At 38.5% G+C, this 27,783-nt stretch overlaps 1 protein-coding gene across 2 annotated transcripts in view; it reads left to right on the top strand.

The window, feature by feature from the left end:
* The first annotated feature begins 10,733 nt into the window (after positions 1-10,733).
* Positions 10,734-27,783, top strand: part of MTMR7 (myotubularin related protein 7) — a 43,361-nt gene continuing 26,311 nt past the window's right edge. For both annotated transcript variants that reach the window (XM_027635466.1, XM_027635467.1), the window contains exons 1-2: positions 10,734-11,014; positions 27,064-27,186. In XM_027635466.1, coding sequence (XP_027491267.1) covers positions 10,991-11,014; positions 27,064-27,186 — 147 coding nt within the window. In that variant the 5' untranslated portion in view covers positions 10,734-10,990. The remainder of the gene's footprint in view (positions 11,015-27,063; positions 27,187-27,783) is intronic.

Raw genomic sequence — 27,783 nt, 5'->3', positions numbered from 1 at the left:
AATGCTGGAAATATGAGTTTATGATGGAGTCAGTGCAGATTGTGAAATTTTATTTCATAGAAATGATGGGGCATGAAGTTTATTATTCTTTATGCCTACAGTTATTGCCGTATCAAAATCTAACCAAGGTCACTGTTGTGAGGGAGAACCACACGTGATTTACCAACTGGAAAATTACACAAGGTTCTAAATTACACAGACCTTGGAATTCTACTCTGCTAAATCCACACCACATATTTCTCTTTAAATAAGCCCTCAAGGGCTTTGTTTGACTTATTGTTTAATTAACTGCAAAACATATTGATGTAATATATTTGCTAATATCAAATATGGAAAAAGATTCAGACAATAGAAATGAAGACTGTGTAGTTTCATTTAGTCATCTGCTTTCATATCTTCCACTTATCTCTCCTGTCAGTTACCAGAAATTATGTTTTGATGATCACATTAAAATGGTCACAAAAAAGTCACAGTGATATATTATCCTTCACAGTAAAAATATAGTTCTGTGTTAATAAGCAGTAGCCTAACAAAAACATCATGTCTTCCCAAAAAAGTGCATTTCTGCACTGTTTAATCAACTCAAATAAATCTCAGGCAAATCAGTGAAGGACCCCCTTATCTTTCTTAACTCAAAAATTTTTTACAGTCATGCTAAAAATGTTCACTTCTGAAGACAGACCTTTGGTACCTTTAAAACTTCATTTCAAATAAATGTTTAACCATAGGATATCTGGAGGGGTTTTTTTTACTAAAAGTAAATTTTTTAAGGTTTGTGTCTATTAAAAATTCAGTGTACCAGGAATATTTCTTGTTGTCTCTGCATTTCTCTCATCTAGTTCACATTTCTTTTGACAAGTTCTGCATTGTACTGAGAAGATAAACAAAAACCAAACAAACAAAATAACCATGCTTTTTCACAAATACAGAATTAAAGATGAAAATTTTAAAAGTTACAAAAGAAATTAATTAGCTCCTTTGATTTTGGAAATATTCCAACAAACATTTTGTCCAACAAAAAAGAGATACCTTGACAAGAAAAAATAACACCAAAAGCCAAAACATCTAAAAGAGACAATCTCATCTTGAATCTCAGTATTTTCTTGCATGATTCTGCAAACACTGAACTTTCCCTCTTACAAAATACACCAGTAAGATTGACTTCAAATAATTCAATTAAATTTAAATATTTTCTAGGATTATAGAGATTGTAATACAGAAGCTAAGCTTGTACACTTATAAATTTACAGAAATTGTTCTCTGAAATTTATTTTCTATGTAACAATATGTAATAAATGCTAGACAGATACTTCTGAAGTTCAACTTATGTTCCTTGAACACCAGTCCACAAGTACTTCTACCTTGTCAGTTTGGTATTTTTTTTGCTCTTCCTCCCTCTTCCTGTGCCCATTAGGTGTTGTCAGGGACAGTGGAGCTAGATCCACCTCAGGCTTACTGGGAACTGCTGGAAGGAAATTTTTGTAGTTGAGCACTCCTTGACAGTGGAGAAACATAAATTGCCAAGTGCTGTTCTCTCTCTCCCTCTAAAACAATCCCAAAATTTTCTGAGAGCATTCTGTTCTCAGGAAACCTCCGAGATGCCCTCATTCCTCATGAGAACCACCAAAGAGTATGCAAAAAACCTTAAGTTCTGCATGCCAGAGAGCAGCCAGTTCAGGATTTGGCCCTTATCTTTACTTTGCTGTTCATTCTCAGCAAGAAAGAAGGTATCTGTGGGACACAGAAGAGTGACCTGGGGGCTAGAATAAAGCTCACATAGTTACTCAGTTGTGTCAACAAAGGGTTGAGGAGGTTGGTAAGAGATAGACAAAGAGCTTTCTGGTTTTTGTGTATGACAGGCTCACCAAGGGATTCTGATTCACACTGAAGAAGACAAAGGCAGGCCAGGAACCATAGCAGGTGTTGTGGGGCAGCTTGCATCACATATTCACAGCACAAGAATCTGTGACACCATATTTGCAATAAGGAAAACACTACATTTATCACCTGATCTTTATGTGAGGGTCCAGACTGACAACTCTGGCCCATTTGGGATGTCTTTAACTTTGAAATGCTATCACAGCAGCTGAATCATTAACCTCCTTCTCAGCCACTGTCCCTGCAACATGAGGAAGGACAGAAAGGGAAGAGACAAGCACTCTCTGCTGGGCAGGGCATGAATGCCTCAAGCAGCTTCCAGGACTAGGTATTCTATATACCTCATGCTGACATAAGAGAAGAAGAGTCCTTAGTGGCAGTTTCTGGTGCTTTATAGAGCACTGCCAGCTTGGCTTTGTGGCAGCTGTGGATGAAGTTTATAGTCCTACTGGTAGTTTTCTAATAAATTATCCATATATGCATGTGTCCCCCCAACCTAATCATGTGCTTTCCTCTGGCAATATGACACTGTACCTTGGGATTATGGCAAATAGCTTTGCATAAATGAAAAAAGCCCCAAACAAACTACAAAACCCACACCAGTTACAACTGGAAGAAATTCCATGTGTTCTGCTTATGAGTGAAAATATGGTGAAGTAGCATTTGCAACACCTCTTCAGCTCTGTTAACTTTTCCTGATCACCCTGGGGGCTTAAGTCAGGAATATCTTTCCCCATAGTCCCCCAAGCAAGGGAAACATTTTCCTGCATTTCAGTCACACTGACAGACTCCTCAGTTCAAAGCTGGGTCACTCAAAGATTGTAAAAGACCTTGTGTCATTGACAGTTCAGCATAAAAAAAAGGTTGAGGATTTTGTGTAGCTTCAATCAGCTGCCTGACTGCTGTTCAGCTCCTGCTTGGCATGGCAGGGATGGCATTGTCCAGAGAACACTCTCTGTAGATTTACAGAATGAAGGACCTCAGATGAAAGAAGGAGCAGGCCCTACAGAAGCAGACCATCTTCCTTAGGAAAATGGTCCATCTCTGGAGTGTGTACATTGATGGAATGAAAATTTAAGTATGACGATTCACAAAACAGCCACAGATAAGGAGACAAGGTAAAAGATCAAGATCATTGTGAAGGAGACACATGAGTTTCATTACCCAGGAGGCTGAGGCACATCAGGTTCAGTTTCCTAATATGGTCTCATGTTTTTCTCTCCGGGAGGCCACTAGATCCTTCAGGCTCTCAAGAGTCCAGAGACAGCTTCACTACTACCTCCTAAACCCATACCAGCTGTGGATGAGGTAATGCCAGAGCATGCACTCCAATCCCCAAACTGAGTCAAGAACACTTGGAAGCCACATAGGACATAACAGTTAAATCCTTTCAAGAAGAAAGTTTCTTTTCTCCTGTTTCCACCCTCTTTTCCACAGAGATAAATGATGAGAAGGGAGGACATTGGTGCTGAAGCATAGGAATTAACTAGAAATAGAGGCTTTCTGATGTGAACCTTCATATATGTGAGTTCTGCCTCCATTCCTGACAGCCAGCTTAGGCTACAATGATGCGGTCCCATTCCTCGCTTTATAGAGGCAAAATATTTTCTGACTCTGAGGAGACCACAGGAGACTTCAACGAAGGCCCAGACCAGGACCCAAGATTCTGCTCTTTAAGGAGTATTTCCTCAGCAGATTCTTGCAACTGCAGTAGCAGCAGTTTCTGCATGATGATCAAATTCTCATACATGTCGGGTTCCCCTCTGGGGGCTCCAACAGCATCAGGCCAGTTGCCATAGCCTGACTTGCAAAACAGCAGCACTGAGCAGCAGCTCCCTGAGGCAGAGGGAAGGACTAGAAAGGACAAGACTGAAGCATTGCTCTTACATAACCCAGTGATGCATAAAGCGCACAAAGCAGGTGGCTAGTAAGCACAGACACAGAGAGGTCTGCCCTGTGTGGGCACCAAGACCATGGAATAGCTATTGGGACAGTAGGATGTGAATGGTTGTTTTGATACTAGTACAGATGTAGATCAGCTTTAGAGATGTAAGCTGGTAATTAACAACTCGCTCAGTTCAGTGGCTCATGTTGTGACATGCAGCAAAAAATACAGTGTAGACATGTGCTTTATGTGTTGATTATGATCATTAAGTTAGTTAACTGTCAACTAATTTGCTTTTATAACTATCCACTCACACTGGACAATTTTGTTCAACTGTCTCTATAGTTATCTGAAGTTAATGATACATCTGATCTCACAGATATTTTTTTCCTAGAGATAGCATCATTTCCACTCAAATGAGGATCTTTCAACCACAATAATTTATGCACCCTCTGATCAATGTTGGAAGAATACTCTGGACATTCCACTCTGGGAACAGATTACATCAAACACTGTCTTCTCATGAAAATAATTGTCAGAGATAAAGAACACAGATTTAATACTACAGAGGGTGAGAAAAATTCAAGAGTTAGGGAAAAGATATTTCCTGAGCTTCAGAGCTTTCAGCCCAGGAACACCAGAGCTGTTCAAACTTTCTTCAGGACCCATCCCAAAATTTATTTTTTTTCCCCAGATCCAAGCAGCAGTAATGGAACCTGGAAACTACTAACCAGGTGAAAGTGAAACCAAGTGAATTCAAGTATAAAACTGGGTAAATTTTGGAAAAGCACCACTGAATTCAATCATAACACCCTTTCAGTCTGAACATTGAAGTTTCTATGACTGTTGCTTTATCAGCTATTTCTCAAAAACTAAATTGCTTGTCAGTAGCTTAAAGACTGTCGTGTAATCTGAACCTCTTTATCATAGAAGGTTAGCACGTGAGACTTTGCTGACAGCTTTCACAGTGCCATCTTATTTCCCTAATCCTGTAGTAGATAAGGGGCCAAGGCAATTACTTGAAATTAGGAAGGCTCTCAAGAGGCACAAGGCAGCCAAAACTGATTATGGACACTTACTGTGATGGCTGCTTGTAAGATGGTAGAAATCACATTAGTTTCAGTTGTTCTGCATAGACATTCAAAGAACTCTTCTGTTTTGCTTTAAAACCTTATTAATAAAAATGGGAAAAAAAGCACCTAATCTTAAGGTTTCCTTTTCAAGGCAGAGAGAAAATAATTATCTCAGAAATACACTTTTATACGGTGTGAATTTGGGATATGAAACAGCATTTCAGTGAAGTTTCTATTATATATTTTTGGGAAACAAATGTCATTTTTTTATTTCCCTATGTATAATAATTTCTGTAAAATTTGTATAATAATCAAATTTAATTCACAGCTATCACACACTCATGCATAAATCTTGTAACCGAAACGACCACAATTGCTTCACTGAATACTGATCATCATAGGTCAATGGGGAGCTTCAAGATAAACTAACTCGTCAGTATTTTAAACGTAGTTTTAGCTAATTCTTATACAAAAGCCAGGGAATACATTTCCTCTGTTATCCACTTTTTCATTATTCTCTAAGAAAAGAGATTTTTTTTTCCCTAAATCCAAAAATACCATATCCATTTCTTTTTCTTCATGTTGGGAAAAATGCTCTAGGCAGACCATTAATATGATCCCATAAGTTAAGAAAATTTTCTTTGTGAAAATGCTGGAAGCTGCCTTGCTATGATGATTTTAGGTTTCATTGAACAATACTGCTTTAAACTGTACACAGTTGTGGTTTGCTTTGAACTAAATATCCTTATTTTCTTCTGCTAAGTTTTTGCTGAGACTGTGACTGAATGTTTCAATGGAAATAGTCTGAGAAGATAAAAAATACTTTTAAAAATATATATTTTAAAAATTATTTTTATTTTTTAATATCAGTTAAGGGAATATTTCCTGTCTAAGATTCTGGACAAGATATTGCAAAGGTAGTCAGACTATCACAGATGCTATGGATTGGAGAATCCCCACATGACTGGTTAGGAGCCGTAAAGCTTCCTAACACTTCTCAAAAACAATCCAGTTACTCACTGTTACTGATTCCTGACTCTGTAGTAAAGTCACTTTCAAAATATCCAATTCTCATTTTTAAGTGGAAGAAACACATTTTTCCGCTAGATTTTAATGAAAAGTGATTTCTTTAAAACGTAATAACTCATCTTTTTTTTTTACATTTCTCCACATAGCCGGAGATTTAACTTAAGAGCAGGCCTGCTCAGATAGACATAGCTACTGTACGGGGGGGGGGGGGGGGGCAAACTTACAGGTTCCCAGTTCCAAATATAATTATCCATTACAGCAGTATCCTGCTGAGAAGCAGTGAAGGCCAGGATGAAGCAATTGCTCTTCATTGAACCACCTAACTGGCAAAAGAGCTTAGATAAAAATATCTATGCCTATGGATTTTCAGAATGAGATAAATGTCTAAGCAGTATTTACACCACTTCAAGAGTTGAGGAGCTTTAAATCATCTTGTAGAAGAGTGTGTTTCTCTACTGGCTATACTGAAGAGCACTTCTTTCCTTTTTGCCCCTACAATCCCTATTGTAATCAATGACCCTTTCCTGTAAGTGCTATGCTCTCCTTTAACTGCTGTATGAGGCATACCGAGTATATCACTGCTGACCCCCCCCACTGTACTCTCCAGCTGGTTGTGCTGACACGCTTCATTATGAAAAATGCACCATTTTCCAAGTAACGGGACTGAGTATTCTAATCTTGTTGAAATGCTCTTATTTAATCAACAGTTATCACTTTGCCAAAATCATGCCAGTTTCCTCAATTTGAGGAATCTTCATGTAAGTAACCGGACATACATTCTGAGTAATTCTAGAATTTTGCCTATTTTATTTCTCTACTATGCATTTCAGGCCAGTTATTACAAATATGGGCAGATATCATGTATGATGTATCATATATCATGTATAATAAATGTTATGCGATATACGATATTAATATCACTTTGTTTAACTGCAGAATAGCATCAAAACCATTCCAGTTTCCACAGGCTGGCTGGTATTCCTTCCTGCAAAAAACTTGTTTTTATAACAATGTAACAATGTTTTATAACAATGCAACAATATTTTATAACAAGTCCAAATCAAAGACTTCTTTTAGCAGTTCTCGAAGGAAATGTTGAAAGGTCAAACCTAGTAAAGGCAAGTTAAACAATAAAGTGACAACTGCTCCTTGCATCCTTTACCTTGTCACATGCAGCTCCTGCTAGATTAACTGGGGGTGAAGTTTGTGTGTCCAAGTGTATTTGCCACGAGAAAGTTGCATGTCCCCTGAAAAAGTTCAAAAGTCATGAAACAAATATAAACAGACATACTGTTTCTGAATTCATGGTACTGATTATCCTGGGTGTCAACATGTTCCAAAAGAATTAATCTTTATCATTTGGCATGAAAAACCTCGACAAAAGGAAATAAGAAGAACAAATCCTATGAGGAGTGGAGTAGCTGAGGGATCTGGAGTTGTTTAGCTTGGAGGAAAGCTGACTCAGGGGGGCTCTTATTGCTCTCTACAGCTGCCTCAACTGAGCCAGGGGAGGTTTAGGTTGGATTTAGATTTAATGGTAACATCTCACTGTTAGGTTAATGGTTCGACTCAATTATCTCAGAGATCTTTTCCAAACTTAAAGATGCTATAATTCTAAGAAATTATAGGGGGTTTTTACCCTATGAAGGGGTAAAAGCAGCAGAGCAGCACAGTGAAAATTGTGAAAGAAAAGAATTTTGAAACTACAAAGTAGTTACAAGTTCCATGACTCTCTTGTGTCTAACTGGTGTAGATACATTATGTTCAAAAGTGTATTAGTGTACTGTACTTTATGGTAAAAGATGGTACCATTTCCCTTTTTTCTAATATAAAAAGTCTATTTTTCCATGGATTTTACTGGGTATCTCCATTAGAAGAAGACTGAAAAAAAAAAAAATCTGTTTGTTTTGATGTAGTCCTATTTTGTTTGTTTGTTGTTTTCAACAAACAATGTACAAAGACCTGTATGCTGGATTGTGTGAGAAAGTGTTGTTGTGCACAAACCACTTTTTGCCAACACTGGGTCCAGAAGCATTTCCTTGGTGAGATGCCCAGCAGGTTTTTTTTTTGCTCCATTCCTTGTCCACAAACCCAGGGCTACACTTGAACCAGTACTGTTTGACTTCAGCCCATGGTAACATGATAACATGGGCTGACCCCAGTCTCCTCATCTTCATCCCATATGCCAGATTCTGTCACCCTGGCTACAGCTGTCCTAGCACCAAAGCCTTTATACTGCCAATTTCCAGTTAATTTCTTCCCTACATGTTAGCATTTAATATATGTTTATAAATCTGCAGACTAAACTTTAAAATAAGTATTACTACAAGTACATAATTTTTTGTTTGAGTTGTATTATATCAAAATGCAACCCACAGGAAAACACCTTTAAACAAGTAAAATGTAATTGGAAAACACAAATAAATCTATAAACTCTTCCAGATCTAACATGATGATTCAAATTTAGGTCAGGTAGCTAGTAACAGATGCAATATATCTGAGCATTCAGGTGATTCCATTGAATGTAACAGAAATGTTTACATATTGGAAGTGAAGTGTGTGCTTTCAGGTTTTACTGGATGAGGCTAAAAGCTGACTATTTCTTATGCATATAGAAAATAATTATGCTGGTATCATTCTCATCCTCAGTGACTGGCCTTCAAGTGACATTAATTAAGAACTTTGTTGGCACTTGCAGCAGATAGGTCAAAACCTATTTAGGCACAGCAATTTAATTTTCCTGCCCCTACATCTTAGTTGAATCACAGCAGTAGTCTATGGAGTGTTATTTTTTGTTGTTGCTCTCACTGTACTGCTACAGAGGATTTAATTTCCAGGATTGCTAAGGGAGCAGTCTCTATGAGCCTGAAATGCAAATAAAAAATGTAAGAGAATTTTTAGGTTGTGCTTACTGCAGCTTTCTATGACAATTGCAGTAGGCATAACTTTTATCTAAACCCAAGGTCTGTTTACAGCTGCACTTGCCCATCAATTATTTTACCAGCCCAAGACAGGTCAAAAACTTTGGAGGATGTTGAGCAACAGATTGCTACATAAACACTCTTCTCTGAGAAACAGCTTAGTTTTGCAGCTATTGATGAATGTGAAGCAGAGTTAAAGTGCATTCTCTCTTAGATCTCAAAGTTTTCTTCACTTTACCAGTAGGACTTGAACTTGGTTGTGATGAATTACAAGACATACCAGAGAAAAAGTAAATATTTCTGAAAGGGGGACTGAAAGGACGAACATGCATTCTTCCAACTTTACTCACTGGTGGTGGCAAATGCTAAAAGATGATGATGTACGCACTGAATCACATCAGCCGTAACTACAAGCGAATATTCCGTGGTTGATTAATTCTTTATTGATTCTGATGCTCTCATCTAAAATAGAGAAAATAAGCCACTGATCAAGAGTCTTGTGAAGTCCACACTTTATGTATTCATGCACTTTATGGATGCTATCCAGTGAATTTTCAAACAGAAAGTGATATTTCCAATTCTCTTTTCAGATCTGAGTGAACAGTGTGAAATGCAATGATTAAAAACTCCAAGAAGAGTTTTCATCCATATGATGGTGTCTCAGACTATGGTCATTCCAGCCACTTCTGCTCAATAACAGCAGTTGAACTATAAGAGAAAGGAGGGCAGAAATGGGCCAAAACAGGGGAGAAGCCAGCAGAATGATCACATACAGAGGTGACTTACATTACACTCATGATAGTATAGCTTCTGTCTCCTCTAACCTAAGACTTGACATAAAAACCCCTCATGATGCCCTCAGTTTGAGTATAAGTAATGGAGCAAAAAAACCCATCATCTAGCTATTTCTTAGTAAGAGATCAGCAGGATTGGGAAAACAATGGCATGACTGAAGCCAGTGCAGCTATACCCATTATTCCCTTTCCATTGGGGTAAAATGCATTTTTGTTTTTTGGTAACCCTATATTTTTCTCAACCCATATTTTATCTTTCACAAAATATATTAAGCTTACTGTGTTCTGTGCAAGCAAGAGGTTATGTGGGGAGCTTCTCCTGCTCTGGAGCAAAGCACTCTTGCCATGACCTTTGTGGGTTTGAGAAGTCTCACATTTATTTCTACGCCTCGATGAGGCTAGTCCCTATTTAAGAAGAATTATTGGAATACATCGATCAGTATAGACTTTCTGGGCATTTTACAAGCCTCTAAGACTATGGTTTTTCTGAAATAATATATTAGCACATCTAATAATTTGTACATTGGCATAAACACTGAGAAAGGTTATCTTTTTGCTTTGAATATGATAGCAATTCAGAGACAGCTAGATACCCCTTCTTCATCTTCGCACAGGTTAACTGGGGAAACCATCTCCGTGGCATTTCTTTTTGCTCCAAGAGGAAACGTGTCTTTTGCAATAGGTAAGGCAAAAGATAGGGAAAGGAATTTCTGGTGTAAGACTGAAAACTGCGTGTTGCAAAAAATCCTCCCTTGTGCAAATCTGAGGATGCAGCAAAGTTGTGAATTACAGAGAAACAGACAAGCAGAGCTTCAGATAAACAAAATTCAGTGCTTCAGTTTCAGTAAGCGCAGCTTTTGTCTTTGAGATACTGTACATGCTGGGCCAGAGAACAAACAAAAATGGGGGGAGGCGATCTTAGACAGAGCTCCCTTTATGTTACCGATCTTATCTTCCCTGAAAGAAAGGACAAGAGCGATGTAACTCTAGATAAGAGAGCAAACCATCCAGGTTGCGCCTCCGGGTGCCGCGGGGAGAGGCAGCGGCCGAGGAGCAGGAGGGTCCCCGCGGCTGCGGGGACGGCGCGGCCGGGCCGGGCGGGAGGCGCGAAGCATCCCCGCCGCCGGGCAGCATGGCAGCTGCCGGGGAGGTGGAGCCAGCCGGTGACCTGCCAGCATCGCAGCACGGGCACATCATTTGCCGGGAGTAAATCCTCCCTTCTCCCTCTTATCTGCGCCGGAAAAAGGCGAGATCAAGATAAAAATTAAAATATATTATTAAAAAAAATATAGTTTGTTTTTTTTTAACAGCAGGGCTGGCAGGAGAAAATCGGGGAGAGGCCAGGTGCGCAGGGCCGCCTCTCCGCCGGCGGCGGGCGGTGCATGAGGAGCTCGGCCGGGCGCCGCCGCCATGGAGCACATCCGGATGCCCAAGGTGGGTACCGCCGGGCGGCCCCGGCCGCGGCAGCATCCCCGGCACCCCTCCTGCCGGCCTCTGCTCCCGCTGAAAGGAGGCTTTTACCGCAGCCCCGCGGGCCTGAGGCTGGGCACAGCCTTCCTCCGCGGGCTTCCTAGCTGCTGCTGCGGGATGGGTTTCGGCCAATTTGCCATGAAATGCACCCCAAATACCGAGAGGTGGGCGTATTGCTCTGCGATGTTGGCCGGGGATTTGTTGGGCCTTTTCACTGTTAACGCTGGCACTGTCCATGAGCTGTAGATATACGAAATGAGAACCGTGTTATCTGCTTTTCAGACGCCTTTAGTTTGCCCCAAGATTTCAGACTCTATGATGAATTGATTTAGTGTTTTTATTAATATGTTTGACGTTTAGCCAGCGTAATCAGTGTTTCTCTGTAGCTTTCTAACCATGAGGCCTGTATTTGTTAAGAAAATCGCCACCTTGCTCTATAAAGGAAGATGCAGTTTTGACACATAAAAAAATTAGATTAAAAATAATAATAAAAAAGTGAACTAGAGCTATATGTTTATTTGAAATGGGATATATTTTCATATTTATTTATTTATGTATTTATTAAGACAACCCCCTGAAATTTATTTGTATTTGATTTGGGCCCATTTATTTATTATCAATATTTAGTATAATGATCTGAATTTGAGATTAGGGCCTTGTTCTTTCTTCATCTATATTTTAGGGCCGTTAAGTGTTAACCTGCAAATCTATTAAGAAGTTAAGCATTTATAACAGCTGCTTTTCTTCTCATCTCATTTCATGATCTATTGACTGCCTTTTTGGGAAGGAAGAATCTCAGAATGGTAAAAATGTATCATACTGCGGGTGGGAAACAATCAGTGAAAGTTGTTTGAACAAGTGCTTCTGACCATTTGCTGAAGAATGCTGACAGCATGAATGAGGAAAACATTGAAAACAAATAAGAGTAGAAAAATATCATAAAAGTAAATGGTTATATTTGCTGTGAATGGAAGATCCCTGTTGCAGGCAATGGAAGCTTATCTGTTTGCTTTTTTACAACCAGGTCCTTAATATGTTACTCTGCATATGTAAAACACATTTCAGTATCTGATAGCTGTGAGAAGGGACTGTACTGATGCCTCAAGTCACTGAAAATCTTACTCAGTGTGAAGTGATTCTACAGTCCTGGATCCAGGCAGTCCCTTACATTATAGCTATGCTAAAAGTTATCTGATGTAATAAAACAGTGCAGAAGGTATGACTTAAAGGTACAATTGGTACAAAAATTCCTTAAAATTTCCTGCATAAATGTAGAAAATCAACATGAGTCACTACTGAAATAATTAATCTCTCCAGTTACTCCTAAATACACTGACAAGTGCTACTTAGCAGAACTGATATGGGATTTTTTTTCTCAAGAAAACCTCAGCTTAAAATCAACCACCAGAACAGCGTTTGGATTTTTATGTTTTTGTTTTTATTGAATTTGGTTTTGGTAATTTGGAATTGAACATTAAATTTCAATGCCAGGAAGGTAAAAATAGGTAAGGGCAAGCTATGTGACTATAGGGATATTCTCACAGTATGATGTGTTAGTCTCTGGTGTCACATTTCCAGACTTCATCCGATTTTGTCTTGAGAGAAATTTGACAAGCGACTACCTTACTCTGTAAAGGTATTAATCTCAGAATAATGACACTTTTCTTGATTTGCAAACCCAGCCAAATGGAAAATCAAGATAAATCCCATACTTAGCAAATTAATAATTTTAATAATATCTGAAAACAAAATTCCTGGCCCAAGTAAAAGCTTTTTCTTCAAGGGCAGGTCTATATTACATGATGCCCATTAGGTCTCAGCAATTGTTTTAGTTTTAAGTGAAATATAACTGTAGTGAGTGATGGTTCATAAGTTTTAAAATTATTAATAAATAATGCATAAATACCACAATAAATTAATAAATCATAAATAGAACATAACTGACATTTAAAAAGCAAAATGTGATTTAATACCAGTTGGACCAGTAGTTCCTTTAAGTCACTACTCTGTGTCTGACAGTGACAGAGGAGAGAGAAATTTAAACCTGGCCACATGCTGTACCTTCTCAGCACTACAGTTGTATTAGGGTCCAACCCTTCCTAGTTCCATTAGTGTCCATTCATGGACCTCTCTGTGTGGCTCCACAGCCTGCATGGAAGCAAGTTACAGAAGATCATGGCATTACAAAAAAATTACTTTCTTATGTCTGTTAAAACATTCTTGTTAGTTTCCTTCAGGACTCCTTGATTCTAGCTTCAAGGATTTGTTTGATAACAGTTCCATGTTCACCTTATCCATGCCTTCACAGTGAATCTTGATCGCAACCCACCAGATTCTGATAGTTTCAGAGAAATGTCATCAATGACCCCAAAACCTTTTTTCTGTGTTGAAACTATCAATTATGAGTCCGTGATTCTGTAGATATGGTCTAGGTTGTTTTTCCTGTAGGTATTCTACTTTATGTCTATTTCTGTTGAAACTCCTATGTGTCTCTTTTGCCCATACACTGTTTTGCAAGACTCCTCTGGGGTGGGACTTCCTACTGCAAAAGCCATTTTGGTTCTCTCCCAACAGACTGTTTGTATCCACCTGCTAACACAATATTTTGTATACTGAACACTATTGTTCTACATGTGAATTATATTTTCACAAGTTAAATGTGATCCTATATATGAGGGCTGTAATTTAAGCACATTTAAGAGGTGCAAACAGTCACTCATTGCTAAATAGAATTATATGTAACTCCAATAGCCTTTTGAAAATTAGTAAAACCAGTGACCGACATGAGTTTGGATTGAGCAGTAAGATAGTTTAGGATAACTCTCCAAAGCCAAAATGTGTCAAACTGCTCATAAGAGTCATAAAAAATAAATAAGCAATACTTCTGCACAGATTAGAAGCACATTTTATGACCATGTGTAGAGATATGCCTGGCCATGGACAGGATGACAGACATAGGGCTCTGTATATATGTTTACTTCAGAGGGCTACTTTGTGCATTGTTGCTGCTCAGTTACTTTATTTTATTTGCCACTCTTCATATCATTTGTCTTTGTATACTGGCAGCAGGCCTACTGAATAACCTTCTTATAATAAAGAACACATATCCCTGGTGTAACAGCTGTATTTAGTGTCTTCATTTAGCCCAGAAATTCTTTTGGCTCAGTATCTCTTTCTAACAGAATACTTTGGATGACTTGTGTGGCTCTAGTGCTTTCATTTTTGTGATGTTATGGTAAGGTATTTCCTTTAGGTGATGCTTGTCTCAGGCAGAATTTAAGATATACTACCATGTTAATGACAAGTCTTTCTAACAGATGTATTGATTTCCCAAACAAATTTCTAGCATGTGTAAATGAGTTGTGTTTGCATTTGTTTTCAATCTATTTTCCTTTCAATAGCTCTTGCTTTTCATTTGCAAGTTTTATAACACATGTCTATTTTTACAAACTCTCCATCAGGAGACCCATATAATTTACATCCACTCTATATATGACAATGTAAATGGCAAATTTTTTGTCTGGGTGCTTACCTAGGTCAATAGCAAAACTGAACCTAGTCTTTAATCTCCAACTACTTGTTCTGGGTTGCTGGATCTCTACCTTTTTTTGTTTTTTTTTTAAGCTAAGATGGCATATTCTACCACTACCTGTGATATTATAGTTACGTTCTCCATATTCAGGCTACAGTTCCTTATGGAAAAGTTTGATTTTACTTTAGTGAGGTAGAAAGGTGCCAGCAGTCCACAGGCAATATCAGGAGTTACCTGGGGATGTGGACTGGTTGTTTCTCCCCCGAGCCAGGGAATGGAGTCCCACCAGAACTTCATTGTAGTCCTAGTGCTTGGCTAAACTTTAGTTTAGTTTGATACTCAGAAAAGGTAGAGGGGGTGAGGCTAGCATGGCCCTTGCCTTTTACTGATGCTTTGGGTCATCAGCTTACAGCAGACACATTACTGCAACGTCTTTTAAGTGCCAAGTTGATTTTTTGCTTTTCAAGTGTTGTGTAGAGGTGGTTTCTGTTCTTGCCTCCAAGTGTACAACTTAGAGCAGTGCACCTCACAGTTCAGCTGGTGTTTTCTGATTCCATAACTGTTTTCTCACTTTACATCATGGTTAAAAAATGTTTAACCTGTTTTGTGGCCAGTGATGTTTAATGACTTCGAATAGTCACTCGACTGCTTTAGTCAAGTGATGCTTTGAAACATCTACACTAGTTGTGGACACTTTTAACTCTGATTTTGTGTGTTATGGATTTTTTTTCTGATTAATAAATCTTCCCTGTTTAAAATGCAATTTAGTTTTCTTTGAGATCTATTTATTCCGTCTTTGTGCTTTGAAACTTTGAGCATAAATGATAAATTTAATACAAATGAGCTTTGTAATATACTGTGCCAGAAAATGTTCTGTAGTTTGACATTAAAGACTGGAGGTGGATAAAATGAAAATAGGAACTGCAGAAAATATCTACATGTTGTGGGATTGGACTTAAAATGTCTGTTTGCAATTTTGTTCCTAAAAGACTTGTTTTGAATTAGGGTCATCAAGATACCTGCTTATTAGTGTGAGTTTTGATTTGAACAAATATATAACAGCCATTATTCTCAAAATATTTAGACAGAAAATGGCCAAAAGATCACTTTCATATTTTCAGTAATGTGACCCTCAATGAAGAGGCAGCTGGATAAAATCATGAAACAAGCTCTAAAAAACATGGATAGCCACATACTTTAATTTGCTGTCTTGGTGTCTGTGTCTAAACCAGTAACTCAAAAACTTATTGCGCTCAAAAAATGGTACTGAAAATCATTAACCCAGCATGTCTGCAGGGTCCTCTTTGATTTTTGTTTATGCATATTAGGAGACTGGGGTTTCAGTGGAGGATTTGGGAAGTTTGGCTTTGGGGTGGTCAAAGATGAAATCTCTAAGTCTGCTCTTAATGGACTCGAGTAGGTGGTACTTAATCCATCAGTGTCTGTAAACTAAAGGAATTGTCTATTTGCAATAGAAAATGCACACTGACATTCTCTGCTGTGCAGGTGTACTCTGCTGAGAAAGATAGATCCCTACCATGAGAAAAAGGAGTCCTACAAATCCATTTTTAATGCAGACCTTTCATGGCCTGCACAGCTGAAATGGCCTGGTACTGCTGCTCTTGAATAGGCTGCTGAACAGGGCATAGTTTTAAACATGTAACAGAAAAGTCTGCATCAAATACAGGAGTTTAAAGATACATTTCTTTTCAGTATGATTTGGCTGCATGCAGAATTCTTTCCCCCTATACATTTTTTAATAACTAAATCTGAACAAATTTGGCAAGTGTAATAAGACTTACTGCCTTGAGGAAGCCCTTTTTTCCTAAATTAAAGCTTTTTTGATTTCTAATAGAACACATAGAAAAGTTAGGAAATTCCTTAGAGTCTCTATTCTCCTTTTCTAGATAAATGAGATCTAATATAGACTGAAAGAGAAAACATTATATATGAGCTTTGTGTTATGATATTGATACCATGTTGTATCATCATGGCTGGGCTTCGCGGATGAAGATTTGGGAAGGCTTTATCCACATTTGTTACAGGCACATTGGTGACTTATGAGGCCAATACATGACAGACATATCTGATTGCAAAAGGTACAACAGAAAGACTCCTTAGATGGTGTATTCCGCAAGACACGGTTCTTCCTGCATTGCCTTTTCTCCTCAAGAGTGATCCTGCGTGTGTTCTCAAAGGCATCCGCAGCGTTATAGATGGTGTGTCTCCAAGCCTCCCGATTTGAGGCCAGAGTAGACCAGTTATGTTGATCAATATGGCCAAGGCTGAGATGTTGTTTCAGGGAGTCCTTGAATCTTTTCTTCGGGGCTCCTCTCTTGTGGCAGCCAGTGGCAAGTTCACCATAAAGCAAGATCTTAGGGAGGCGGTGGTCCTTCATCCTGGAGACGTGCGCTGCCCAGCGCAGCTGTGTTCTCATCAGCATGTCCTCTATACTTGTGACTGCTGCTTGCTCAAGAACAGATGTAATGGTCACATAATCTGACCAGTGGATGTTTAAGATTGTACGGAGGCAGCGTTGATGGAAGTGTTCTAGGAGACGCAGGTGGTGGTGGTAGATGACCCAGGATTCGGAACCATACAAGAGAGTAGACAGCACGATGTCTCTGTAAACACTGATCTTGGTACCTTTCTTCAAGAGTTTATTACGACCTTACTCTTTTGTGGAGTTTTCTGAAGGCACTGTATGCCTTTGCCAACCTGTTGTCTATCTCCCTGTCAATCTTACCATCCGAGGAGATGAGGCTGCCTAGGTGATTAAACTGCTGGACTGATTTGAGCTCTGATTGGCCAATGGTGATGTGGGGATGATGACTTCCTGAGGTGCAGGTTGATGGAGAACCTCTGTCTTCTTTAAGCTGACTTCCAGCCCAAAGAGCTCAGCAGCATCTGCAAAGCAGGATGTTAAACGTTGCAGGGCTTTCTCTGTGTGGGCAACAAGGGCGGCGTCATCAGCATAAAGTAGCTCCTGAACAAGATGGTTTAAGGTCTTAGTATGGGCCTTCAGTCGCCTTAGATTGAATAGACTTCCATCAGTACGATATCGAATGTAGATACCGTCCTGATCATCGAGGTCTGCTGTGGCCCTTTGGAGCATCCTGCTGAAAAAGATTGTGAATAAGGTAGGAGTGAGAACGCAGCCTTGTTTCACACCATTCTTAATTAAAAAGGGCTCAGAAAGTGTGTTGCCATACCTGACTTGGCCGTGCTGATCCTCATGAAGTGAGATGATCATTTTAAGGAACTTGGGGGAACAAACTAAATGTTCCAAAATCTGCCACAGGCCTTTTCTGCTCACAGTATCAAAAGCCTTGGTGAGGTCAACAAAGGTTACATAAAGACCTTTGTTCTGTTCCCTACACTTCTCTTGCAGTTGTCTGAGAACAAATACCATGTCTGTGGTGCTTCTGTTGGCTCTGAAACCACACTGACTTTCAGGTAGGATCCCTTCTGCTATAGTGGGTATTAGTCTGTTCAAGAGTATTCTTGCCAGGATTTTGCCAGCAATGGAGAGCAGATTAATACCACGGTAGTTTGAGCAATCTGATTTAATACCTTTCTTCATATACAAAGTGATGATGACTGCATCTCGAAGGTCTGATGGTAGTTCACCGAGTTCCCAATAGCGCACCACAAACTCATGAAATTTGGTGTGTAGTGCAAGGCCCCCATGTTTCCAGACTTCGTGTGGAATTCCATCAACCCCAGCTGCCTTGCCACTTTTCACCTGCTGTATAGCCTTGAGGGTTTCTCCTAAAGTGGGAGCAGTATCCAATTCATACTTTACTGGTTGTTGTGTGATGGACTGAATTGCTGAGTCTTGGACCACACGGTTGGTACTGAAAAGAGTCTGAAAGTGTTCAGACCATCGATTCAGAATGGAGGTTTTATCTGTTAGAAGTGTTTGGCCATCAGTGCTGAGTAGAGGGCTTTGTACCTGGTATGTAGGCCCGTATGCTGTTTTCAAGGCCTCATAGAAACCTTTGTGATCACCCGTATCTGCGCAAAATTGAGTTTTTTTCAGCTAGATTGATCCACCACTTGTTCTGGATGTCACGGAGTTTCTGTTGGAGCCTGCTGCATACGAGACGAAAGGCTGTTTTTCTTGCGTGACAGGATGGCGGTGCAAGGTGTGCTTGGTGGGCAGTTCTCTTCTTCCTCAACAAGTCCTGGATTTCTTGATTGTTTTCGTCAAACCAGTCCTTGTTCTTCTTGAGGGAGAACCCTAAGGATTCTTCAGAGGATGATACCATGTTGTAATACTCTTTTAATAGTTTCCTGTTTACTGCATCCCTTATACAACTCTTTCTCAGGTATATCTGATAACATGATGCTCACTTCACACTTTTTACAGATCTTAGTAGAAAATATTTTTAAGCCAAATTGTTGGGTAGTATGTTTACTGTCTTGCTAACATTATGAGTGATTCCTTATTCTTTTTTTTTTTTCATCTCTTTTCCAGTATTCCTATTTCACTTTAGTCCTCTAGTAAATTAAACTTCCTTAGCTTTTTTTTTTTAATTTTTTCCCCATCCTGCTTTACCCTGAGGAAACTTCTTACAGTGCAGAATTTGAGGTGTCTGTACTTAAAATTTAATGATTTGTGTATTTCTGGCTTGCTTTGATTCTTCTTTTGACATGTGCAAACATCTAACTCCATAGATTGATGGTGTAACATTATTTTACTGCACTTAGGAAATCTTTTCAGAGATGGAAATATAAAAAAGTAACATGGATTAAATACAGTTTTCATGATTCTTATGAAATAGAATAGAAACCGCATTAAAAGGCAGCATCAATTGGCAATTCAGTTTTCCTTTATTCTCGTTCCAAGATTAAGCAAAAAAATCACTTACAGTATATTTTGTTTAACAAGCACAACACTACTATCTTTCTGTGGAAAAAAATTTAAAGAGCATTTGGTCTTTTGCATGTTGTCTTTTTTCACCCTCAGGAATTATGCTAAACACATGGATAGCTGGGGTCAACCAGGGTGAAAAAAGCTCAAATATTCCACTTGGCCTCAAATCATACCAGCTGTGCTCCTTTTTTCTCATTAGGCTCAGGCTTTTGGCTTTCACAAGCTCTTCCCTTAGGTTTTATATGCCTGCAGTGCTGAAGCTAGTCAGTCTTTTGTCACTAATTCCCAGGATTCAGTTTCTTCTTGCTTTTACTCAGGTGTATAACATTTCAAGGTGAGTAGGGAAGGCAGCTGAAATCCCCAGTCGATCTAGGAGCCCAAGCGGGTGCACAAGAAGAAGCCTTTGTAGGGCTAAGTGTCTGCTGTTAACCCAAACAGGGCCAAGCCCCATTCCTTGGCTTTGGGTCAACCTTTTCAGTAGCACAGATTGTTGTGACAGTGGCCTTTCTTTACCCTTGAAGAATCACTGAAACTCCTTTGTACAGTCAAATTTCAAGGTACTTGGTCAGCTTTTATCTGGAACTTGCTTTGGCAGGTTGTTTAAGAACAATAAATTTTAACTGTCTGAACAACAGAAAAGCCCCTGAGAACATGGCCTGAGCGAGGACATTCCCTGCTTACCCTTAATTGGCAGCTTACTTCTGGCTAGGAAGGGATTTTGGCCTTTCTTCCTCTTTTGTGGTAAGGAGTTAGAAGAATTAGTCACGGTTCCTCCTAAAGGAGTAGGGAGCACTTGGTAATATGTGGGAGCTGAAGTATTTTGTTCTTGGCTGCTGGATAAGCTTTTTTGCTTATGTTCTCCTTCCAGATGCTCAGTGTTAATGGGTAGCTCAGTGATTGTCATGAGAGAACTGGCTGTTCAAGGGTCTTCTACTTCAGGTTAGCTAATACTTAAGAATAAAACACACAGACTTAAAATCTATGTAGTGAGAATGAAACTCTTGGAGATGGTTTTTCCTAGTTTAAAATTTCATTTTATTTGAAAATCCTACAGCAGAGATGTTTTTGTGTCAGATAGCATCTCCCTCTGCACATGAGTTTTGCTGTGTCAGGAAGCAAAGCGATATGTAGAGATGTGGGACTGAGTTTTCCTCCGGGTCTGGCCAATCTGCTCTACAGTTTTACTTCTCCTTTTACTCTGCTTTCCCTGCTTGAGTCTGAGTCTACCATCAGAACTGATCCTGCATTTATCTGAAAGAGCTTTCTGATGTGGCACGGGGAACAGCCTGAAAAAGGAGCAGTAACTTCTACATTGTTTTGCAATGCTGATGTGTTTGAAGACACTGAAACATCTTAAAGAAATGAGAACGAAGGTAGCATATTCAAAACACATTTAAAAATAGGCCATGCAGTCAGAGCTTATTCAAGAAGTAATCTATACTAAAAATGAAAACAAATTAGAGTACATGAATATTTTTAGCAATAACATTTTGGCATCCTGGCTTCTCAGAACGCTTTCAGGGTCATATATTTGCCATTCTTCCTTAGGTGGGAGTCCCGTTGAAACTGGAGGAAGTTGTGCCTGAATGAAACTCTGACCCATGATTTTCCCTAATATGACATTTTTTTCTTGAATGACCTGGCAACCTTGTTCATAAGTCATTTGTCATGTTTATTCTCTGAGTAAAAAGTGCCTTCCATCTGTTCTTAATCTGCTCCCTTTAGCTTCTATTTTTGCCTGCTTATTTCTGTCATCTGTGTTGCATTGAAAATACCGTTTCTAGCCAACTTTATTTATCCCCATGTAAGGGTTGTAGTCATTGAAATAAATCTCCTGGCAGTCTTTTTGTCAGGCCTAGACAACCACAGTCATCAGAGGAAAAAAAATGATGGGGGGACAACTTGAAATAAATTATTGAAGTTTTACTTAGATGCCACTCTCTAGACTCCCTTGGCTAACATTTTCTTTCTTGCTCATTGAGGTCTTCCAGCTCTTGGCTTTACAGGCCATTTTTGCTCTGTTTTATTTACCTTATGTTTTCTGATCTGGTCTCTCCTACCAACTGTTCATTTTAGGCAAAGCACATATGCATTGTCTCTTTCTGATATTGAATTTAAATTTTGGCTATTAATGCTGATTTCTCAGCATACTCTGACTTTTTAGATAGAAAAACTCATCTTCTTCCAAAGTGCTATTGCAATATTTATTCCTCTCTTTAGCAAATGAACATATTCCCATTCCCTCTAGACCATTTAAAAACACTGTTTGACTTGGTTTTCTTTTCCTGATTAGGAGGATGCAGAGGAAGAAAGAAGTCTTGTTCTTTGAATCCTTCGATCGGCAGAATGAAATCTAAGATTGAGGCTAACTCTATTTTATTTTTCTTTTTTTTTCTACCCGTGGGTGAAATAAACTGCTTTTTCAGAAAGTTTGAGTAACTGGAATCTAGGCAGAAGAAACACAGATGAAAAGCATCTAAATCCATGCAGGAGGTTATGCAGAGAATTTTCAGAATAACCCCCTGAGATCTTAGAGATCATTACTGCTCCTGAAGGCATTTGATGCCACTTACTCACCATAAATCATAACTGTGGATTTGAATCCAGGTAGGGTTTAGACTTTAGGAGTTCCCTTTCTCTTTAGAAATGGCGTTAGACATGATAAAGTGGTTCATGAAGCAAGTTATTAATAAACCTGGTTTATTTTCCTCATGCTACAATCACAGATTGACACATTTCACCTGAGAGGTAGGCAAGGATAATCAACTTATAATGCTAATTTTTATTGAGTCCAATTTTGAAGCTCTCACTAATTTTAACTGACTCTTACTTTATTCTTTAGGATCAGCAGAAATAAGGGCTACCTAAAAGTTCAGTCGTGCATTCTCTCTCACATTACTTTTTCCTTGTTGAGCTTGGTAAGAGAGTTGATTCTGAGTTGTGCTTATCCACACTGAGGTACTGAAGAACTGAAAAGCTCTTGTTAGAATGCAGAAAATATATGATGTTTTGGATGCTGTGCTGTGTCACAAAAAATTGTCAGTATAAAAATTTTTATATTCTCGGTAAATGGAAATTGCCTAACCACAGCAAATGAAGATAGGCAATTGGGCCAAATATGTGTGTATTTCACTAGAAATATTAAAAATCTAGAAAAAGTTCTGAAACGAAAGTATTAGTTTAGAAATGAGAATGTTCATGTAATAGGCATGTTAGACACTTAATGGAAGAAAAATAATCAATGTGACAGGCACATTGATGACAAATTACATGAGAAATACAGGTAAAGTACAGATTTCTTTTGTCTTGAAGTAAACAGAGTCAAATGTCATGGATTAACTACACCACAAAAGCCAAGAGTGCCTACAGATTGAAATTACAAGATTAAATGGGAGAACTAGAACTGTAGCACCACAGGACCGCAGTTCGATATTAGGACTACAGTAACAACTGTCCTACCTAAATAGTGACATTGCCCATGAAAAACCTGATCAAGATCAAACAGGGCATGAAAACAAGAAATGCAATGGCAGTAGGTGACATAATTTACCAAGTGACATTCGGTAAATGGACTGGGGGTTGTGATTCTGCATAAAATTTTAGGTTTTTTAAATGCTTGCTTATACAAAAGCTATTTGTTTATCTTGGAGAAAAAAAAGTAATTCTAAGTAGTTCTAAGACTTGGTCTTAGATGGCAACAGAAAGATCTCTTTCAAAATACGGTTAGAATATCTGTGTGACAGCAGCTAACGCATTTAGATGCAGTGTTCTTGAAATAGAAGAAAAAAAGGGGAAAAAATCTCCCATGGCAATGTTCAACTTTCAAGAGAAAACTACATAAAAATGTGAAAACTGTTTAAAAAGAAAGGGAGCCAAAATTTAAAATGTTTATAGGAGGCCTGAAGATTGTTTAAATATGGAAAGTCAGCTCCCATATTTAAAGTCAGCTTCCAGGGAAAGGCTTTAAAAGACCAAAAAAAAAAAGGTTTGCATAGCTAAACAGCAGGATGAAGGACTAAAAGGATGTCTCTTATTAAAAGGACTTCTTTTATATGAAGTAAAAGGGCTTTCTTCAAGTTGAATTTCTGCCTAAATGAGGAAAATAAAGCATAAACAATTTAAATATATAAATAAAAGAAAGGCCAAAGGAGATTTTGAAGAACAACTTGGCAAAAAATGCTAGTTAAGTAATTTTCAGTCTCTCTTTTAAGTAGGTAAAATCCTGACATAAAATCTACAGGACTAGTAAATTATCAAAGTAGAGAAGGTGTTTGGAGACATGTACATTCTGACATATTTTTCTGTCAAGAACATATCAGAAGATTTGTCAGCAATAAAAGTGTTATAAGAAGAGATTTCGAAACAGTTGGCAACAATGAACAGTAAAAAATTACCAGGATAGTATGGTATCCTGCAAATTAAAAAAACTAAAGTACTAAACTGTGCTTAACTAACTAACAAATACTAACTTGTACTTACTAAACCAGTAATGATGGTGTAAGGATTAAAAGTTTCTCACTCTGAAAAAAATGGAGGTGGTAAATATGACAAGTAATCTGAGAGATTGGTAGGACCTGCAATGCTGTCTTAAGCCCACTTCTAAATCATAAGATTTATGGGTAAATATGGTTAAAAAAAAGGGGAGAATAAGCATAGCTTTCAAACAGGAACCCAGAACCTCTAAAATTTCATTGAAAAAGTGACAGGACATATGGATGAGGATGATCCATTTTGTAGAAGCTAGTTGGTCTTCCAGAACTCATTTGAGCATGTTCTTCATCAAAGGGTCCTGAAGAAACTTAAGTATCATAGGGTAAGAGATTCAGGCCTCTCAGTAATAACTGACTACAAACTGAGAAAAAAATAGCAGAGGATGTTGTTCATTTTTGCAATGGAGGGAACTCCTCATTAGAGATCCCATGAATCTGTAAGAGCCTGTGATGTTCAACTTACAAATGTTTTGAAAGATACAGGGAGGGGAGGAGATGCCAGAGATGGCAAAATTCACTGGTAGTACTGACGTTATTCAAGGTAGGAGAAAGGTAAGATTGCTGTAGGGGCTTGCAGCAACATTTCATTATACTGATGAACTAAATTTATCATTAATAAATATAAGGTAATACACACGGGGGGTAGATCTTAACTTATATATCCAGACATGATTTAGAGTTACAATTGCTAGTTCTAAAAAAACACCCCAAAACCCACTGTGTTCAGCAGAGGACAAAAAAGCAAACAGTGTTTGAAAACTTCAAAAATTTGAATAGAAAACAAAACAGCAACCGTGACAATTCTCCTACACAAACATATCATACATCCAGCTCTTGAATTCTGTTTGCACTTTTGGCCTCTTCTCAGGAAACAGACCTCTTGTAGGATGATCAGAAGTGTGGAAGAGCTTGTCTGGAGTAGCTCAAAATAGAGTTGGGCTCTTCACTCTTGGAATGTGAGGACAGAGGGAAGGATCAGTGTGTGTGGCACAGAGACAGTAAATGAGGAACATTTCCCTGTTTGCCAAACTGTTCACCAGATATGTAGTGCACCTGTTACTGGTGGCAGGTTCAAAATGAGCAAGAGGAAGGGGGTTTTTTTATACAATACACAGCTGAAACATGAAGTTCACTCTTAGAGGGTGTTGTGAGTGCTAATACGTTACAGACATTCAAAATGTTATCAACAAAATTAATAGAATTTAAATGCCATTAGAGCTATTAAAAAACATAACCTCAGCTTAGGAAGGCCCTAGGGCTGGGTTAAGATCCTGAGAGAGTTTGTCCATGACTGTAAATCCTTGTGTCTTATATTCTTCCCTCAGCTGCTGGAACTGTCCGCTCTTAAGAGACAAACTGCAGGGCGAGGTGAATCTCTGATCTCACCTGGTGCACCAATTGCAATTGCTTTAGTGAAATCAGACTAACCACACAGCTCTTATTGCAACTGTTCCTGTTTATATCCAAACTTTATTTTATTTGAAGCTCTGCATTAAAAAAAAAGACCCACAATCCAAGAGAAGCTTTGTTGGTTAGCATTGTTCAGTCATGGGGCTCAGACTGATGAGTGGGGAGAGGATGTGACTAGGAAGCCTGGAAATTCATCCCTCAGCACTACCCCGCTCTGTGGATGCCTACTTTGCTTTGTATCTCATGGCCCAAGCTACTTCAGTTTGTAGGCCAGAGTGATGAATACCTTATGCAACTTGAGTGCCTGTACAGCAGAGTCCTCATTGGCTGGTCTGCAGTGTAGGGACCTTTTTTCATTCGGACAAAGCTAATTTTTATTGTTGTTTTTGTGGGTTCCTTTTAGAAGGGCCCTGCCTACATTTTTCTTTTCTATCATCCCTCCTCTTTTGCTTACTACTGAATGCTTACTGCGTTAATACTGTATTTCTTCAATTCCTCCTCAACACAATCTGTGACCTCTGAGGTAGATGGTCCTGGGAAAAGACTCCATCCATGCTTTCTAGCTGTTTTCTTTTTGTTTAAAGTGGATTATAATTGGTCTTGAGGGAGAAGACTCGGTTTTAATAATTGTTTGATTTTAGACATTTTGCTACCAGACATGCTTATTTTGATTTTAAGGTTTTTGTTATTCCTATTTTTAAAATAGTGCATTTGGAATACACATCATAAACACATAATTCTCTTATGCTGGCATTATTCTGTTTTTTTTATGAAAAATTAATTTTAGTTTTAAAATTGTTGTAGCAGGAAACCCATCAAACCCATGGTTGTAAATTGTTAACTGTTTTAGGCAGTTTTTTTGTTGTTCTAGTTTCTCAGTCAGAAATCATAGAATGTTGTGTGTTCAAAGGGACTTTAAAGATCATCTAATTCCAAGCCCTGACAGATGCCTATAGCACATGCTATATACAAAATATTAATGGTGTACAAGCCACAAGATGGAGATCAGAGAGTTGATAATGTGTTATGGACTCACCTGCTGTCAGGATTGTAGCAAACATGCCCATTTTATGCCCAAGGTGGGAGAGCAGTGGATATGATGTCCTTGATTCCCATTGGAAAGTGACTGAAGGTAAAAGCTTCTGGTGTGACTTCTACTGTCAGACCTAACAGGAGTGTAGGGACAAACACTGAACAGAGATTTGCCTGGGAGCCTGAGTGAGACCTGATGAAGGAAGACACTCTACCACTATTATTTCTGCTTATTCTTAATTTTTAAATTTAGCTTTCTGTGTATCGCTGATAATTCTGAAATTACTTGAATGGAAAACATGGGACTAGAGTTTAGCTGAAGGCCAGTCCCTGCCTTGCTATCACAGAATTTTGATAGGGTGAGATCACAAAGACAAGATCAAATGAGAAATTGTATTTGGAAGTCTTTGCCAACAAGTTTTTGGATATAGGAGTACCACAAGAGGAGGAAAAATGAAAATTAAGGTACATCTGGAAATGGATCACATAATATAATCATAATATAATATAATGGATCACATAATATAAAAATTCTCACATATTTATACTTTTTGATATTTCATATTGCCCTGAAAGAACTTAATTTGTTTGTAATGAACAAAATGTGGACATGGAGCTCTCACTATGGCAGCCTAATTATTTTTTTTTTGTCTGTCATTTCTTTATGTAGGTGGAAAATGTTCGGTTACTTGATCGTTTATCTTCAAGGAAAGCTGTTCTGGGAACCTTGTATTTAACAGCTACCCATGTCATATTTGTGGAGAATGGTTCTGAAACCCGTAAAGAAACCTGGGTATGAATTTTTGTCTTTTCAGTTAGCTTTAAGTGCATGGCACTTTATTGATGGTAATTTGAAAATTACTTGCAAAACAGTTTAGACATAGTAAATGAGTTCATATGGATGCTTTTGTAACTTCAGGGCATGTGAAGTTCCAGCCTAGTAAATTCTGAAAATTTTCAATGGATTCTGGATATCGCAGTACAGTAAGAGGAATAGAAGGACCTTCTCTGTACGAATACCACATGTATTTGTATGAGGAGCAACTGCTGTAAACTCCAATATTGTTCCTATCATCCAGGAAGAACTGAAGAGAAATGCCTTGAATATGAACTACTACCTTGGCTCTATCAACTCTTGCCTCTCTCACTGACTGCTTGTGCTGAATCAGTAATTTTGTTGTTTTAATATTTTAATTTTTTTTATAATGTAGTGTTTTGAATTAACTATTTTGACGGATTGATAACATACGTTGCGTGTTGTCATTCTTTAACCACAAGCCATTAACCAAGCCCCATGTAGCCACTTGTTCACTTCCCCACCAGCAGGACTGGGGAGAGACTTGGAAGGGTAAAAGCTATAAAACTTTTGGGTTGAGATAAGGACAGTTTA

The sequence above is a fragment of the Corapipo altera genome, unplaced genomic scaffold, assembly GCF_003945725.1.
Source record: "Corapipo altera isolate COAL_440 unplaced genomic scaffold, ASM394572v1 22b, whole genome shotgun sequence".
NCBI lineage: Eukaryota > Metazoa > Chordata > Aves > Passeriformes > Pipridae > Corapipo > Corapipo altera.
This window is presented reverse-complemented; position numbering and strand designations above follow the sequence as displayed.